The sequence below is a fragment of the Stegostoma tigrinum genome, chromosome 34 (assembly GCF_030684315.1).
Source record: "Stegostoma tigrinum isolate sSteTig4 chromosome 34, sSteTig4.hap1, whole genome shotgun sequence".
Lineage (NCBI taxonomy): Eukaryota > Metazoa > Chordata > Chondrichthyes > Orectolobiformes > Stegostomatidae > Stegostoma > Stegostoma tigrinum.
Window position 1 is genome coordinate 21,494,135 of NC_081387.1, and position 19,801 is coordinate 21,513,935.

The window sequence follows — 19,801 nt, forward strand, 5'->3', positions numbered from 1 at the left end:
AGGGTTTGTTGTACAAAGAGTGATTAAGGGCTCCAGATCTGGTCTTGATGGCATTTAGAAGGTTGAGGGGCGATCTGATTGTAATGTACAGGCCTGAGAGGCCTAGATAGAGTGCATGTGGAGAAGATGTTTTCATAATTAGGAGAGTCTGTGATCTGAAGACACTGCCTCAGAGTGAAGGGATGACATTTCAGAATTGAGATGAGGAGGAATTTCTTCAGCCAATTGGTGGTTAATCTGTGGAGCTCATTACTGTAGAGGGTTAGGGAAGCCAAGTCATTGAGTGTATTTAAGATTGAAATAGATAAGTTCTTGATGTAATAAGAGGATCAAGGGTTACAGGGAGAAGGCAACAGAATAGGGTTGATCAATATATCAGACATAATCAAATGATGGAGCAGACTTGATAGATGGAATTACCAAATTCTGCCTCTATATCTTATGGTCTATGGTACTCCATCCTACACTTGAATATACTTCAGCTTTTCTGGATAAATTGGAATGGATTTTGCAAGGATCCAAAGTCTGGTTAAATGTTTTAATCATTCATGGGATTTGGGCATCACTGGCTAGGCCAGCATTTATTGCCCATCCCTAATTGCCCAGAGGGCAGTTTAGGCCGACAGTAATGTGGTTGACTCTTGAGTCATATGTAGGCCAGACTAGGTAAAGATGATACATTTCCTTGCTTATTTGCAAATAAGCAAACAACATGTTGAGGTTCTGTTTGGTGGATTTTTCATGCAGTGTTTTATTGAAAAAGATTCATTTCTATTCCAGGATTATTTTCATTAAATGCACCTTTAAAAATATATTAAGAATCATAAACTGTAAAAATAACTATCAATTCTCTGTATAATAACCATGATTTAAAGGATATACGTAAATAAAACATCAATATTACTTGTAACAAAGCAAGTAATTTCACAGGAATGATTAACAGAATATTTCACTGATGCATGTCATGATGAGACAGTCCAGACAAAATCAGAGAGAAATTAATCAACGATTCTATTAGAAGCGTAATGTATAACAACTGAACTATTTCAATGTAGTTGAGATTATTGATTATTTACATTTACACCTGATCTGCTCACACATCACATTCAAATCAGACAAGATGACAGTTTTGTATTCCCAGCAATTTCAACACTTAAACAGCCTAAAGATTGTTTCCTATATTTGTATGTATTATATAAACTGCCATAAAAACATGAGTTTCCTTCCTGTTAATTTTTAGAGTATTAATACCCATTTGACATTGACATCTCATCAATACATCCAGACCCATGTAAACCCAGTCCAATTTGTGCTTATAATCATGCAAAGAATGCACATTGTGCAGAATGCTGAGAGTCTCGACCAAGTTGGAGTGACAGCACAGCTGCTATTACAAGTCAAAAACCAACCCGATTTTAAACACGAATGAAAAATCTAGGAACTACTTTGCATTTAAGGCAGCATGAGGATGGCAATCTCCCACTGCCTGAGTAGAATTGAATATATCCCAGTATCACAGCAGCAGCTGATCTCCCACCACCCTTATGAATGTAGATTCAAGAATCCCTGGTGAAAGCTCTCTTTCAACCAATTTCGTCAGGCAGACGATAGAGAAATTTGAACACATGCACCATCAGGTTCAAGAACAGCTTCTTCCCTGCTGTTATTAGAATGTTGACAGGAAATCTCTAAGTTCAAATCTTATGCTGACCTTTTGTGTGCCATAATACTCTGCCTCAGCATCCCTTAATCTGCATGTCCTTGTATTTTATGATCTTCCTGTACTATTTGCTAAACAAAGCATTTTGGTGCGCTTGGGTACATGTGACAACAATAAATCAAATCAGATCAAAAACACCCAACCCTGGCAGGAGGTCAAGAATTTGGCTGTTCGCCAGAGGTGGTAAATGGGCAACTCTGAGTGGAAAACTTGACAGCTTCTAATGAAAAGTGATCAGTCAAGTTTGACAATTTATACAATTCTTAACACTTAGTTTCCTGCCTATCTTCCTTTCCCCCTTGTCCTTCTACTTTCTTTGGTGATTTTGTTTTTTGGTGTCCCCCTAGAAATACTCCACTGACCCTGCAGTGAAATGGTTTGGTGTTCCCCTGGAAAGACTCCACTGAGCCCAGTCTGAGAACCACTGACTGATTCATCTCCAACACCGTCATGTAGTGCCACTGCCGCCAATCAATCAACATTAAAGACAGTAAGGGGCTGGCCTCCTGCAGTTCATACATAATACAAAGCATTGCAGGTGCTGGAAATCTGAAAGAAAAAAAACAGAAATAGTTGGAGAAACTCAGTCGATTTGGTAGCATTTATGGAGAGAAAAACAGTTGAGTTTTTGAAGCCAGTGACTTTGATGCCAGATCTGTTGAATTTCTCCAGCTGATTTGTCTTCGTTTGCCTGCAGTTCATAACTCATTTTACCCAGTGATTTCCTCACTACAGTTGAACCTATTTGGTTACTTCTCGCCACTTATTTTCTCTCCCAGCCCTATAAAGCTCCTTTCTTATCTTTCAGTTCCCAGTTCTGAGACAGGGTTTATTTTCAGAATGTTAACCTGCCTTCTCTCGCCACCTGTGACTGAGACTGACCCTCATCAGTTTAGAGCTGGCAGGAGACCAGGGAATGGTGATGTTATAGGATGGATATATTACTGAATTTAACACCACAAATTTTCAGTGGTGCAGAGTTGCTACCACCAGCATTCAATCCAGGAAAGAAGATGGGAAAGATCCTCTCAGTGAAAGCGTGGGTGAAAGTGTAGAGATGGGACATGTTCTCCGCATTGTAAAATGACACCTGTCCGCCCTCATAGTCCAGGAAAACTCCAATTGTCTGAAAATTCTCACTTTGTGGAAGACGGGTTAAGGAAGGTGCAGTTAGTGCCGAAAAGAAGCTTCCAGACTCGAGCCAGACAATCCAGTATCCCACTTCAGGTTTAAGGTCAATTTTCCCCTTTCTCTCAGCAGATTCTCTGACTACTCCCAGACTCCATTGAGTCTTGTTTGCAACATCGACTTCCCAATAGTGTCTCCCAGATGTGAATCCTTCCGTTCCCAGGACACAGGCCCAGGAATTGAATCTCTCTGGTGAGTCAGGGACTGACTGACGTTTCTCTCCATGTTTCACACTGGTCCGGTCCTCAGACAGGATGAGTTGGGGATGTGCTGTACTTGGATCCAGAGTTAGACAGGCTGGAGCTGGGGGACAGAGTAATAAAAATGCAGTTGGTGATTGATTCTACAAATGTCTGCCCATAGAAATCAGTGCTGAAGACAGTAAATATTCAAAGATGGATTTAGTCTTCTAGAATTTTGTGGAGCTGCACTTGCTCAAGCAAGTGGAGAATGTTTGACCATTCCTGATCTTGTTGTGCATTGTAAGTAGAGTACAAGCTTTTGAAAAGGCACAAACTGTTTTATGCACCAAAGAATTTCCAGCCTGTGACCTACTTTTGTGGTTTTGTGTTCCTTTCAGTTATTTGTCGATAGTAAGCTCCAGCTTATTGACTAAGGATGCTGCTGTGTTGTTATTGATAAGCAATCCAACCATCACTGGTTGTCTCTTTGATGTGGATGTTGCCAGGCACTTGAGTGTTACTTATCTGTTCAAGTTAGGAGATAGACCAGTGTATAGATATTGACTGCTTCAAAACCAAAGGAATTTTGAATGACACTGAATATTGTGCAATCACAATCTAACAACCCACTCCTGACCTTTATGGTAGAGGAAATAGTATTGAAGCATGGTTGGGCCTTGGCCGTAGGCAAAGGGCCAAAGCTGAGGAACTCCTGTGGTGATACCTTTGAGTGATGTGCTGAAGAGAATGAATGTTGCAGGTGTTTGATGGAGTACTAATTTACCAGCTTGTTTTAGAGTATTAAGCTCTGAGGTTTTGGAGTAGATTTGTAGCTCTGGTTGTTGGTGTTGTGGTTGGTTGGCTCGCCGAGCTGATTTGTTGTTCCAGCTCGACGGATTCCAGAGTTTAAAAACCAGGTGAGGAAACACACCAGTGCTTCATCAGAGGCTGCACTGCTGATGTTACCCAGCAGGGTAACGAAACGTCTACACAACATCAAACCAACTCGGCGAGCTAACCAACCACAACATTATAACAAGCTGCTTGAATATTTTGGACCTTCTGTCTGCCAGGCAAGTGGGGATTATTCCAAGCTATGCTTGACATATTCATTGTGGGTGGTGAACAGGCTTTGGGGATGGAGGAAGCGGTTACTACTCAATGAATGGCCTCTGAACTCTAACAGTTCTGTGATTCTTTAACAGTACAAAGTTCCTCATCTCTGAACTGCTCTCATAGCTATTGTGTTTATATGGCTAGTGCAGTTCACCTTCTGACCTTAGGCAGAGGACGCCAAACCTGGAAGAATTATAAACTGAAGACAACAGACTGAAACTTGAAAGTGGCATGGTCAAGTTGGTGGAGTGAGTGGATAGGTAACCAATGAGGTGATGTACTTTGGTTGGAACAACATTGAAGAACAATAAAATTGGGGGAAAATTCTAAAAGGTTATAAGAAGCAAGAGATTTTGGTGTATATGTGCATAGATAATTGAAATTGGTCTGAAAAGGTGGAGGAAGCAGTTACTGAAGCATGCAATATTCTTAGCTTTAATGGCGAGGGCATAGAATACAAGAGCAAGGTCGCAATGCTCATTTTGTACAAAATATTAGTTAGGCCTCATCTGAAGTGTATTACATACAGTTACAACTCTAAAATGTGCCCCACAAGAATGGTTCCAGAAATGAGAAGCTTCAGTTATAGAATTGTACAGCATGGAAACTGATCCTTTGGTCCAACTTGTCCATGCCAACCAGATATCCTAAATTCATCTAATTCCATTTGCCAGTGTTTGGCCTATATCCCTCTAAATGCTTCCTATTCATATACACACCCAGATGCCTATTAAATGTTGTAATTGTACCAGCCTCCACCACTTCCTCTGGCAGTTCATTCCATGCACGCAACACCGGCTGCATGGAAAGTTCCTTCTTAGGTCCCTTTTAAATCTTACCCTTCTCTGCTTAATCTTATGCTTTTTAATTTTGTATTCCCCTACCCTGTGAAAAAAAGACTTTGGCTATTCACTTTGTCCATTCCCCTCATGATTTTTAAAACCTCTAAGGTCATCTCTCAGCCCCTGACACTCCAGAGAAAATAGCCCCATTCTATTCAGCTTCTACCTATAGCTCAAACCCTCCAATGCCAGGAACATCCTTGTAAATCTTTTCTGCACCCTTGCTCATTAACCCAGTCTGTACACAGGTGATCATTCAATGAGGTTTACAAATCTAATTTCCTTACAGATTAGTTCCTCTAAGAATTAGCAGTCTATGGTTGTAATTGCTCCTTTCATAGTCCTTAACTCCAGCCAAACTGATTTCTGACGTTGAAGGGGTGGTTGTACTGTAGTGGTAGTGTCACTGGATTAGCAACACAGAACACCAGCGGACATGGGGTTGAATCTCGGCATGAAAAATGGTGAAACTGAGATTCAATTAAAAGAAGGCCTGGAATGAAAAACTAGCTGTGTACAGCAGAAATTACAAGTTGTTCAGAAAAGACAGGACAGGAGGGCATTTGAGGGAAATGAATTGGCAAGGCCATTGAGAAACATGTTTGACCAGATAGCTTCAGAAAATTGGCAAGAATTATATAACCTCCCGCTGTGCTATAATATTTATAAGTTCGAATGAAGTCAAAGATTTGCCTTCTGGTCTGGTAGCCTTACTCAATAAAAAGAATCAATGAAATTACACAGCAAGACAAAGTGTGCAAAACAGATGTTGACTAGAAAATATTCAAACTGAAGAAGCCATTCCCTTAGCACAGTAACCTCTACACAGTTCAGTAATGATGGAAGAATAAACAGAGTACTGATTTTGGTGAAGCAATTAACCAAATTTCATGCTTTTTCTGGATCCAGAATACGTAGATGTGGGAAATAGGTAATATTGATTGAGTATCTTCAGGAAATTGCCATCACATCTTCAAATTGGATTTTACCTGATTGGACTGAACAGCTCCACTTCCAGCATTCAGGTCACTTTCTGAATCAAACTGACAAAATATCCGCACTGAAGGTTTGCAATATTACAATTTTTTTTGCAGTCATTTAATCCAAAAAACAGAAGTTATGAGGATAGATTGAAGAAGATTAGACTGTTTCCCTTGAAGAGAAGAAGCCTGGGAGACTTGGCAAAGGTTTTCAAAATTATGATTTGCCTGAATAGATTAGATAGGGATAGGCTGTTAATGCTTGTAAGAAAAAAAGCCAAATAAGAGGGCACAGATTTAAAGTGATGTGTAAAAGAAGCAAGTGTGCAGTAAGAAAAACGTCTATCACTCAGTGAGTACTTAGGAAATTGAACATATTGATTGAAAATGTGGACAGGTTTAACTGATGTTTTCAAGAGGCTATTGGATGATAACTTGAAGAGAAAAAAATGCAATGTTACTCATGTAAAAATGAGATATGAAGGAATTTCTTCACTCAGTGGGTAGTAACTGTATAATTATTTACCCAAGGGAGCTCTGGAGGCCAGATCACTTCATGTAATTAGGGAGAAGTTAGATATGTTTTTGAAATGTTGGTGACTTGGGGGCTCTGAGGGGCTGGCACCAAAAAAGAGTTGAAGCCTAAAGCAGATCATCCATGGTTTCATCGGTATGTGTGGGGAGCTGCTACTCCTGATACTACCTTTGTCTGTTTGACAGTAAAGGTATATACTGTGATTTGAAAGTGGAGAGAAGTAATCACCTTGGAAGCTGTGAATGTTGTTGAACTGAGTCTGTTAGAAAATATAATTCTTCAGAGTGCAAGTAGTGAAGTCTATTTGCTGTATTGTATTTGGCCATCACACAAATGAAAGGGCTTATCATTTTTGACCTTCAGTGTTACAGTCGGATTGGGTTAATGTTAATTTCAGCAGGCCTACTGCAATAAAGATTTTGCATCTTAAAGTCATGGTGGTCCTTTGAGTTCAGGGAATTCCAAACACTTGTTTTTAAAGTTATCAAACTCTACTGGAGGCAAGAGAAATGATTTTGTTGTTTCAAGAACTCCAGACCAGTTAAACCAGAAAGTATGATAGAAAGTTAGGGGACTTCTCAGGATTATCAAACTATCTTAAATAGTGCCTGCGTTTCTCTTTCTTCTCTTGGTTGTACAGCTTTGTAATGAAGGAAGTAGAACAGTTGTACCTGGATCAATGGTAGGAATCATTTCTCTCCACATTCTGTACTGTAAAGGACCATGAAACTTCCCAAACAACAGGGTTGATAATGCATCATCTTGCAGAGCGAGTATCTGGCGCTCCTCACTAACCCTGTAAGCATTAAACTGTTATTTTATAATTTCATTTTAATTCATTACTAAACATTTCAAATTGAATGAAGTTATCAAGTTCATATTTTTTGGCAGTTTTGTCAACAAAAATAGGAATTTAAATAGATAGAAATTTAAATACCCAGGTTGTTCCTGTAACTGAACAAAAGGTAGCTAGGTTTGAGAAGGAAATCTTATGCTGACTGATTATGTTTGGCATGGACTGGTTGGACCAAAGGATCTTTTTCCACGCTGCATGACTCTATGACTCTATGTGGGTTTAAAGTTTATTTCCTTCGGAGCTATGTTTTATCTTAACAGGTTATGGAATATTTTTCTTGCTATGGGGATTTCCATTCTTGAGTAATCTGAAACTAAACTAGCCTCACCTACCTGATCCTGCCCAGATTCCTCCAAACTTTTATTATTCATATACTCATCTAAGCGTCTTTTAGATGTTGTAACTGTACCCTCATTCACTACTTCCTCAGGAAGTTTGTTCCACATGAGAACCACACTTTGTGTATAAAAAAAAGTCCCCTCCTGATTTTTTTATATCTTTCTCCTCTCTCCTTAAAAATGCCCCCTAGTCTTGAACCCCATTCCTGGGGCAAAGGCACCTATCATTAACCCTACAGAGCTAGTAGAATAAAGACAAAATCAGAAATGTTGAAGTTTTGTCAAGACAAAGGGTAGTTGGATCATTTTAGAATTGTCAAGTCACTTCAAGTAGGATCCTTCAGAAAGCAGCATTGGAGCTTCACTATTCACTATCCATAATAATGACAAAAATGAAAGGACCTAAAATGTGGTAACTAGTTTTGTTAATGCAATGGTAAATAGGGAAGCACACTATCAAAAGGACATGAAGCATGTGCATGTTAATTTAAATGGGCAAAAGAAGAATATAAATGCAAAGTGTATTTGAAGATAGAGACATCGGAACCCTATGGATGGATTGGATTTCATGGAACATAAATCACAAAAGATTAGGATACAAAAACAACAAGTTGTTAGGATTACAAATGAAACGTTGGCACTTATTTCAACGGAATCTATTGTAAATGTTGAGAAGAACTTACAAAGCTGTTATATTGGTCTTTTCCAGACTACAATGCACAGTTATAATCTCATAGCTGAAGAAATATAATTACATTAGATGCAATTCTTCACCATGCGCATTCCTTGGATAAAGTGAATGAAGTGTATTTCTAATGAAAAATCAGTATGACAGATAGATCTTTCTCCATGGAAGTTTAGGTGACAGAGGTTATCTTATCGTGCCATGTAAAAACCTAAGGAGACTTGATGGATGCCACGAGGATGTTTTTGTTTGTGGTGGAAACTAAAATTAGGAGACAAACCTGCAAAATAAGGAATCCCTATTTAAGAACAGGATCATGAAATGCCATGTGTCTGTGGAATTCCCCAGGGTATTGTGTTCATGTGGCTCAGTGTCTACTTAGTTTTATATTTTTCCTTTGAAGAGATTTGGAAAATTACAGTACATTAAGATCTCTAGGTTTACCATATTGTTGGCATTGTTCTTGTGAATACAGAACACGATCATAGTATGGTATAAACCAAAATCCCTTTCCTCTTTTCAAGGCATGTCTTCCTCGGATTGGCCAGGAGTCACACTACACACCTATGACCCATTTCTTAGACGTATCAAACTATGGGAATGATTCTTCACCTACATGGTTGTAAATCTACAGCATTCTCTACTATAAAGATTTGTGCATGCTCTGTCATCAAGTACATCTAAAGTAGTCAATTTTTTAAACATTCCAAAAACATTATTGAAGGAGAAAATCAGCGATGGTTACACTGAATAGTGCAACAGTCTCGAAGGGTGATTGATCCACTCCTGCCCTAATTTGTTGTGTTCTTGTCTGGAAAAGAAGTCAGAAGTCCTCAGATACCCCAATAGCTTATAGCATGTTGTCGGCTCTTTTAGCGCAGTGAGAGTTTCCATACCCCTGGACCAGTAGGCCTCTTCAAGTCCCACCTGTTCCAGAGGTGAGTGATACCAACTCTCGACAGGTTGATTAATCAGAATAAAAACTCTTCAACCCTCGCCCCTCTCTTCCCACTCACAGTAGTAATAGACTCTCCCTTGTTCTAACTTACCATCCCACCAGTATCCACTCCAGAGGATCATGAGCTGCTGTTTCCAGTACCTCCAGTGATATTCCAGCACCAGACACATTCCCCGCTCCTCCTTTTGTCAGCCTTCCACAAGGACCATTCCCTCCAAGAGACCCTGGTCCACTCTTTCTTCACTCCCAAAACACCACCCAGAGCCCCATAGCCTCCTCTCCTGCAACTACAGAAGGTTTAACACCTGCCCATTTACTTCATCCATCACGAATATCCAAGGGCCAAAAACATCATCCAGGTGAGGCAGTGCCTGACCTGCACTTCACACAATCTAGTCTACTGCATTCGCCGCTCACAAAGTGGTCTCCTCTGCAATGGGGAAATGAAATGTAGACTTTGCAGAACACCTACGTCTGTCTAAGAAAAGACCCTTAGCTTCCAGTTGCCTGCCACTTCAACACACCAGCTTGTTTCCTGCCGACGTATTTATTTCATGCTTTCGGCAGTGCTCCAGCAAAGCTCAGTCCAAGCCGGAAGAACAGCCCTTCGTTATCTGCGGAACTCTGAGAGCCTTCTGGACTCAATGTCGAGTTCGACAAGTTTAGGGCTTGAGGCACCTTCTCCCACGTCCTTTCCTCCACCTTCACAAACCAGGCCATGGTCTGCCATTACACACAACCGATTGTTAGTCACTAAGATTCCCCGTTATTAGCTATTCACTCTATTAGGCTGATCATTAGCTACTCCATCCAACTGTCCTTCTCTGTCCTTGGGCTCGATCTCCAGGTATCGTTTCGTCCTTACCTCCTCCACCCACCTTATCTTCTGCATAAACAACATTTTCCTAGCTACAATCATCTATTCTGAAGGAAGGGTCGCTGGATTCGAAACGTTAGTGTTAATTCCTCTCTACAGATGCCACTAGACCCACGGAGATTTTCCAGCAATTTTTGTTTTTGTTTCTGATTAACAGAAGTACTTTTTCTTCGTCTACAGCGTGCAAGGAAAAATGTCGCTTCTGTGCACCAGATGGCGATATTTGCCTGTATCTTACGATTTAATAGACTATTTAGATCAGTCATATAGAATGTAATGCCGTTGAATCACTAATCAGAGATAATGGGAACTGCAGATGATGGAGAATCCAAGATAACAAAGTGTGGAGCTGGATGAACACAGCATCTCAGGAGCACAAAAGCTGATGTTTCGGGCGGGGTCTAGGCCCGAAACGTCAGCTTTTGTGCTCCTGAGATGCTGCTTGGCCTGCTGTGTTCATCCAGCTTCACACTTTGTTATCTTGAATCACTAACCAGAATAGTTATTTTAGTATCTTGGCTTTTATATACTTATGAACGATGAACCTAGTTTTGTAACACAACTAACAGCTCCTAAATAGGCCTGCCAACGTTTTGTGATTTGAGATCAAGAACAGTGTTGCCTGTTGCCAGGGAGAAAAATCCGGTAACAATCCAAACAATACTGAGTTAATAGAAAGAAGTCTTGCCGTAGTTCAGTAAAGAGCAGGTCCTACCTTCTCTTCCAAGAAGTTTCCTCCTGAAATAGTGGTGATAATAATGACACAGGTTAGAAGTGTCTCTAGTGCCTGGCGAAATAAACTCACATATGGTGAAATTTAAAATAGAGATCTAAGTTCCTATATTTTTGAATGTTGAGTGATAAGACGTAACACAACACAAATAAAATTGCGTAGTTTTAAAGGCCCTTAGATCCCTAGGAGGTTAAGTGCATGAATCTTCAAATTAATTGCATAAACGGGAATTTTCTGATGACACAATGGTTAGCAATGTACTGACTGAAATGTTGTGGGATTCTTTGCAATCTTGTATTGCCAAGTCTGATCACGTGTGCGAGACACAGGATCTCAAACACATTTCGAGCTCACAGACACATAATATCTCGCCCGGACAAACATTCACACGCTCACAACATAGACCAATAACTAGATTTGCAATCTATTTCTCAGCAGCAAATTAAAATTGGGAAGCACTGAACCTATTCCAACGGAATAACTCATTCCCGGTAGTTTGGTGGTATACCAGGAATTCTGCGGACTTTGCAGAAAGCCGTTTCTTTAGTGATAACTACAATGTTGGCCCGAAAAATTTGGTCTCTTATTCTTTACAGTTACCAATACTTATTTTGGGACAGTGACCTTTTCGCTGAACGGACGGGAATATATTCGCTCACCTTCAGAAACATTAGCTCGTCTTTTTGATCCAGCTGTTTCTGCAATTTTGAGATTTTCTCCTCAATATTATTTAAAGTCCCCTGAATGGCTCGAAGGTTTTTCTCCATTGATTCTAGAATCCTTTCCTTTTCTTCCCTGAGATCTCTGAGTAAACGCTGTTCTTTCTCATTGAGAATCTGGCGCATTTTAGCGAACTCGGATGTGATGTGGATCTGCAGACTGCTCGCCTGTTCCTACCAAATAAAATGTGAAACATCAATAATGTCCCGCGATAAAGGGAACACGACTAACCGAAATTCCAGAAAATCAGCACGACTCCTCACCCCAATTTCGAAAATCTTCTGTTTCTGTTTCAGTTTCTTTTCTACCACTTCTGATTTCTTCTTTGTGAGAGAGTCTAAGAAACATTTTATCTCTCCCTAGAATTAAGAAAGGAATTCGTAATGTCAGGAAATGTAAATGAACAATCGTTTCGGTTTCTACAGAACGTTTATTTTACCTTGTAAATTTTAACAGCTTCTTTAATCGGCAGGAAGCTGTGCTCTCGGTGTTTCCACGAATCTCTACACGTGTAACAGATCAATTTCTTGTCAGTTTCACAAAACAGCTTCAGTTCATCCTGATGTTCCTCGCAGTGAAATTCATTTTCTATCTCTTTTAGATCTGGCTTTAATTTTCGAGCTTTCTCGGCCAGTTTCCCTAAGGCCCTATTGATCCTGAGGTTTCTTTCCGGAACCTCCTCCCTACATTCCGGGCAGGAATTTATCTCCTTCTTTTCCCAACTCTGGGTGATACAGGAGCGGCAGAAGTTGTGTCCACACTCCAGTATTACCGGATCCGCGAAGAAATCAAGACAAATTGGACAAATTGTCTCCCCGACCAGACTCTGGAGCTGCTGTCTGGAAGCCATGTTCACGCTCGGCACTTCCGGATTCAAACGGCTTGCCCTTTTAATGGGATCGTTGCACGAACGGTTTACGCCTCCGCAACGTCCTGCTGAAGGTCACGATTGTAACCAAGGAGCTTTTACGAAAGGTGAGCCCGTACCTTCTCGAAGTTCCTGCGGGAATACAAAACTGGCCTGCTTTGGAGTGCGAGGCTGTTGGAGAACGGGAGAACAGTGAAGGTCGGTGTGTGCATCTCTCTCTAGCACACACACACACACACACACACACACGGAGACGGACAAGGAGGCAGTGGGCGGAGTTGAGCAGAGACTGAGATCCTTTTGCAATTATCTCGAAAGTAATCTCACTGTTTAGCACAGCAGCTCTGGGTTCGCCTGACGTACAGAAACTGTTCATGACTGCAGCCGCACATCCTAACGCAGAGCTTGCCATAAATGTCAAGGACTAGCTTTACATGCCAAGTCTAAAAGTATCTGTGGAGTGATTGAACCTGTGAGGCTAAAGATGCCTTTATTTATATAAAACACAACGGCATTTTTCGACAGAACAAAGTGCGGAGCTGGATGAACACAGCAGGCAAAGCAGCATCTCAGGAGCACAAAAGCTGACGTTTCGGGCCAAGACCCTTCATCAGAAAAGGGGGATGGGGTGAGGGTTCTGGAATAAATAGGGAGAGACGGGGAGGCCGACCGAAGATGGAGAGAAAAGAAGAGGTTGAGAAGAGAGTATAGGTGAGGAGGTAGGGAGGGGATGGGTCAGTCCAAGGAAGACGGACAGGCCAAGGAGGCGGGATGAGGTTAGTAGGTAGGAAATGGAGGTGCGGCTTGAGATGGGAGGAAGGGATAGGTGAGAGGATGAACAGGTTAGGGAGGCAGAGACAGGCTAGGCTGGTTTTGGGATGCAGTGGGTGGAGGGGACGAACTAGGCTGGTTTTGGGATGCAGTGGGGGGAAGGGGAGATTTTGAAGCTTGTGAAATCCACATTGATACCATTGGGCTGCAGGGTTCCCAAGCGGAATATGAGTTGCTGTTCCTGCAACCTTCGGGTGGCATCATTGTGGCACTGCAGGAGGCCCATGATAGACATGTCATCTGAGGAATAGGAGGGGCAGTTAAAATGGTTCGCGACTGGGAGGTGCAATTGTTTATTGCGAACCGAGCGGAGGTGTTCTGCAAAGCGGTTCCCAAGCCTCCGCTTGGTTTCCCCAATGTAGAGGAAGCCACACTGGGTACAATGGATACAATATACCACATTGGCAGATGTGCAGGTGAACATCTGCTTAATTTGGAAGATCATCTTGAGGCCTGGGATGGGGGTGAGGGTGGAGGTGTGGGAGCAAGTGTAGCACTTCCTGCGGTTGCAGGGGAAGCTGCCGGGTGTGGTGGGGTTGGAGGGGAGTGTTGAGCGGACAAGGGAGTCACGGAGAGAGTGGTCTGTCCAGAAGCCAGACAAGGGTGGGGATGGAAAAATAGCTCGGGTGGTGGGCTCCGATTGTAGATGGCGGAAGTGTCGGAGGATGATGCGTTGAATCCGGAGGTTGGTGGGGTGGAATATGAGAACGAGGGGGATCCTCTGGGGACGTTTGTGGCGGGGGCGGGGTGTGAGGGATGTGTCGCGGGAAATGCGGGAGACGCGATCAAGGGCATTCTCGACCACTGCGGGGGGAAAGTTGCGGTCCTTGAAGAACGTGGATATCTGGGATATGCAGGAGTGGAATGCCTCATCCTGGCAGCAGATGCGGCGGAGGCGAAGGAATTGGGAATAGGGGATGGAAGTTTTGCAGGAGGGTTGGTGGGAGGAGGTGTATTATAGGTAGCTGTGGGAGTCAGTAGGCTTGAAATGGACATCGGTTTCTAGCTGGTTACCTGAGATGGAGACTGAGAGGTCCAGGAAGGTGAGGGGTGTGTTGGAGATGGCCCAGGTGTACTTGAGGTTGGCGTGCCACTCCACCAACCTCCAGATACAACACATCATCCTCCGACATATCCGCCATCTACAATCCGACCCCACCACCCAAGCTATTTTTCCATCCCCACCCTTGTCTGCCTTCCGAAGAGACCACTCTCTCCGCCACTCCCTTGTCCACTCCACGCTCCCCTTCAATCCCACCACACCTGGCACCTTCCCCTGCAAGCACAGGAAGTGCTACACTTGCCCCCACACCTCCTCCCTCACCCCCATCCCAGGCCCCAAGAGGACCTTCCATATTAAGCAGATGTTCACCTGCACATCTGCCAATGTGGTATATTGTATCCATTGTACCCGGTGTGGCTTCCTCTACATTGGGGAAACTAAGTGGAGGCTTGGGGACTGCTTTGCAGAACACCTCTGCTCGGTTCGCAACAAGCAACTGCACCTCCCAGTCGTGAACCATTTTCACCCCACCTCCCATTCCTCAGACGACATGTCCATCATGGGCCTCCTGCAGTGCCACAATGAAACCACCCGAAGGTTGCAAGAACAGCAACTCATATTCTGCTTGGGAACCCTGCAGCCCAGTGGTATCAATGTGGACTTCACAAGCTTCAAAATCTCCCCTTCCCTCACTGCATCCCAAAACCAGCCCAGTTCTTCCCCTCCCCCCCACTGCATCCTAAAACCAGCCCAGCCTGTCTCCGCTTCCCTAACCTGTTCTTCCTCTCACCCATCCCTTCCTCCCACCTCAAGCCGCAACTCCATTTCCTACTTACTAACCTCATCCCACCTCCTTGACCTGTCTGTCTTCCCTGGACTGACCTATCCCCTCCCTACCTCCTCACCTATGCTCTCCTCTCTGCCTATCTTCTTTTCTCTCCATCTTCGGTCCGCCTCCCCCTCTCTCTCCTATTTATTCCAGTTCCCTCTCCCCACCCCCCTCTCTGATGAAGGGTCTCGGCCCAAAACGTCAGCTTTTGTGCTCCTGAGATGCTGCTTTGCCTGCTGTGTTCATCCAGCTCCACACTTTGTTATCTTGGATTCTCCAGCATCTGCAGTTCCCATTATCTCTGGCATTTTAAGAGCTCGATTCCCGACCCCTATGTTTCTCAAAATGCGCTGAAGACTCCAATGGAGTTTTACTGTGTAAAACCTGCAATGCAGTGAATTATTTCACAGCTTATGAGCACAGCAAGATGTCACAAATGTCAGCTGAATAAATTTCCAAAACTTTTGATTATTTCAAGTGTGTGTTGAAGGATTAGTGTTAATCCAGTTTCCGGGTTGAACCCCTCTGCCTGTGTTTAACATCAGTCTGAACAGTTGTCCATCGAATTAACCACCCAAACGGCTGTTCGTACAGTGCACAGCTCCTACTGGAGGAACCAGCTACATTAGTTGAGTAGCCCAATGGACAAAACTTCGATTCGCAGGGTCTTCTGCTCACTGGGGTATCGTCAACTGTTGAGCTATAGCTGTCACCTACCACAGAGTTAAAGTCCATTGTCCCTCTCTTCCTGGAATGTTCTTTCCGGAGGAAGCTGAAGCAGGGGATTTGTGTCAAGGTCAGGTTTGCCCAAAAAATTCTATGCACAGGGTCCTCTGACAGGTGGATCCTTTCTACAGGACGCTGGTCCAGAACCAAAAAAAAAGTCACATCATCTGACTTTGGTCAGCTTTGAATGGGATGAGTGCTCGCTTCCCACTTTGTTTTTGATCCCAATCTGTCAAGTGGAAAATACTTTCACAACAGTTTGTTCTACCTATCATGTAGTCTGCAACAGGTGGTTTAAAAGCGGGAACCAGCTTCGAAAACGAAGCTAGGGGAGAATTTGGGAGAGAAACCAGGAAGGACTTTGAAACTTAAAGGGAACTCAACACTACGACAATCAATTTTCCAGACTATGGGGTGACACGGAGGTAAGGATAATGTATGAATTTGAGATATAAACCAGACAGACTGTATTAAATGGATGTAAATACATCGATGGGGTCCTCTTCATGCTTCAAACATAGAACAGTACAGCGTAGTATAGGCCCTTCGGCCCACGGTTTTGTGCTGACCTATTATCCTCCTAAGATCAATCTACCCTGCATAACATACATTTTATTATCCTCTCTGTGCCTGTCCAAGAGTCGCTTAAAAGTCTCTAAAGTATCTGACTCCACTATCACTGCCGGCAGCGCATTCCACATGCCCACCACTCTCTGTGTGAAGAACCTTCCTCCAATCACCTTAAAATTATGCCCCCTCGTAATAGTCATTTCCGCCCTGAGAAAAAGTCCCTGACTATCCACTCTATCTATGTCTGTCAGCACCTTGAACAACTCTATCAAGTCACCTCTGATCCTTCTTCAGTCCACTGAGAAAAGCCCTGGCTCCCTCAACTTTTCCTCATAAGACCTGCCCTACATACAGGCAGCATCCTGCTAATTCTCCTGTGCACCATCTCTAAAGCTTCCACATATTTCCTATAACGAGGTGACTAGAAATGAACGCAATATTCCAAGTGTGGTCTAACCAGAGTTTTATAGTTTTACACTTCTTACCACACCGGTTTTCTTACGGGTGGCAGCTCTGCCCTCCTGCAGACGTAATGCATCAAGTGACTGTTACATAACTAAGGCTCCTGGGTACTTTTTATTAACACACGGTAAAGAGGAGTAGGGGAGTTCCTTCCCGTGTCTTGGCCAACATTCCTTCCTAAACCAATACCAGCGAATAACAATTATGTGGCCATTCAACATATCATCTCGAGGTGGGGCCTTGCTATGTATAGCATTTTTCCTTCATTCTCGCATGTACGAATTGTCTTTGTGATGGGAATCTTGTGGATTAAGTTTCTGGGAAGGGCTGAGATGCTAAAAGAGGCTGAAGTCGAATTGTCACCGCTCAAATAAGGCCAAACAGTTTGTGTGGTCTCTCTGTAACTGACAGGACTTATTCTCCTGCCTTTCACCACAGCAGTGCATAAATAATTTCTTCTGGTAACTATTCAACTCTTGACGGAGTTGGCTACCACTGCACTCTCATATAACCCTTTCCATGTCTTAGTCATTCTCAATGCAAAGTTTATCATGTTACAAAGTGCTCTTCTGACTCTTCCTGGCAGAATATTCATATTACATTTGGGGTGATCCTCAGTCAAAAGAGGCACATTCTGCACATCGATTTGGAAAATATATCGCCATTGCATAAGAATTGATTACATTTTCCAGTTCAGCGCAAGAGCATGAAATGGCTCTGGTAACGAAGTGAGATCTGAGAGGAAATGGAACTAAGAATGTATCAAATATCCCACAGAAGGGCAAATATTGTTATGACCGATGTGAATCCCCAGAACAATGATTTGGCGGAAGTGAAGGCAGTTGAGGAAAAGATTTTCAACACAGGTACAATCGGTGGAGATAGTGAAATACGGAGCCTGGTTGATCCGAAGTTCCAGATAGACAGTGAAAGTTCTTAATACGATCTGGGGCTAATGGAGCTAGAAAAGGATTGGACCTTTTTCATGGTGCAAAGAATTTGCTTAGGACGGGAAAATTTAAATTTATCAACATGACGGAGAATCTGCAGTATTTTGCAAAAGTAGAAGGAAACTGTGCAAGTTACTGTGTTCTGAATGGTACAGAGTCTCTGAGTGTTGTTGGATCGCCACTCATCCAGGCAAATGGAGACTATTTTATCACACTCCTGGTTTGTTTCTTGCAAAAGGTAAAGAGGTTTCAAGAGCACTGAAGTGACAGAAAACTCCACAGAAATCATTTCTAACTTTTCTCGCAACCACAGTATTTATTAGGGTGGCATGGTGGCTCGGTGTATAGCATGGCAGCCTCGCAGCGCCGGGGACCCAGGTTCAATATTACCCTCGTGCGACTGTCTGTGTGGAGTTTGCACGTTCTCCCCGTGTCTATGTGGGTTTTCTCCAGGTGCTTTTTCCTCCCACTGTCCAAAAATGTGCAGATCAGGTGAAGCTGCCATGTTAAATTGACCATAGTGTCCAGGGATGGGCTAGCCATGGGAAATTTAAGATTACAGCAATTGGGTGGGTTTGGGTAGGATGCTGTTTAGAGGTTCGATGTGGACTCAATGAGCCGAATCATGTGCTTCCACATTATATTAAATCTATGTGGTGTGCCCAGTTAATTTTCGGATCAATGGCAAATATCTGAGTATTGACAGTAGTGGATTCAGCCTTTTTTCTTATTTTTTAGAGATTTCAGGCAGAAACAGAGATGAATTTTCCAGTTGGACTGTGCAGTTGAAAATGGGTACAAATGCTTCAGCCTTATTACTTGCACTCACGGCAAGGCTCCCTCATGATTAATAATGGCGTATGTGTGGGTATCACCCTGCAGTGAACTGTTTATTTAACCATCACCTTTCACGACTGGATATGCTGAACTGCAAAGCTAAGATTTGATTGATTGATCACGGGGTCACTTTACTCTGTCCAAAGTATGCATTCTCAACTGTTTGCCATGTAATTAAATCTGTGTTATAGCTTCACCGGATTGACACTTCATTTTGATATATGCCCGTGATCCTCCTGGCACATTATCTTGTAAAGCTCTTTGAGCCAGGATAGTCTTCACTACAGTGCTAGTGGTAAAGCTTGCTTTGTGTTGGGTAATGTGGTTCCAGATCGTGGTTGAACCTAATTCTGCACTTTCGCGTAGTAAAAGGAGGAGGAGATAAGAAACAAATTGACAGGCTACTGTCGAGAGAAATTGGCCGGGTAGAATTAGCTGTGAACCGCATGGACCCAGTGACTTTCCTGCTTATTATGTTGCTCACAGGCGAAAGATAATACTGCATTACTACGTTTGAAAGGAATTACAGCAGCGCAACTTTTCTGCTGACGAGCAATTGGTCACAAATATTTCTAACACCTTTTTTTTAGAAAAAGAGAAAGAGAAATGAAGTAAAGATTCTGGTCTCAGTTAAATTGGAAGTGAAGCCATTAGCAAGGTTTTCTTTTACTATTTGCGTCTTGCTTCAAGAACTTTTACAAAGTTCATCCTCAACCAACGGAGCTGTCGCATGAATTGCAAAGGAAGTGAAAGGTGATGGATGGTGAATGCAGGATGGCAGTCGGTATGAATAATTTGATTCATCCCCTGAAAATGGCACTAATGTTTATTTGTTGATGGGTTTTGCATTTTATGTTTTGTTAACGACCAGACCTTTCTAATCTTCTGTCTTAGCTTTCCTCAATTGATTTTTCACCTCCTGAGAACCTCCTTTTTCAACCTGGTTCATAAATATATTACTAAATTTATACTTGTCCTATGCGCGTTTTCCCATT

General features: G+C 42.7%; 1 protein-coding gene across 1 annotated transcript; it reads right to left on the minus strand.

Annotated features, from left to right (window-relative positions):
- Positions 1-854: 854 nt before the first annotated feature.
- On the minus strand, positions 855-12,945 carry LOC125446529 (zinc-binding protein A33-like). Its single transcript, XM_048520164.2, has 6 exons — positions 12,170-12,945; positions 11,994-12,089; positions 11,670-11,903; positions 10,993-11,015; positions 7,235-7,359; positions 855-3,211 (listed from the first exon to the last, which is right to left on the minus strand). Exons 1-6 carry the CDS (start codon positions 12,578-12,580, stop codon positions 2,646-2,648), a joined length of 1,455 nt encoding a protein of 484 aa, XP_048376121.1. The 5' UTR covers positions 12,581-12,945; the 3' UTR covers positions 855-2,645.
- Positions 12,946-19,801: the final 6,856 nt, after the last annotated feature.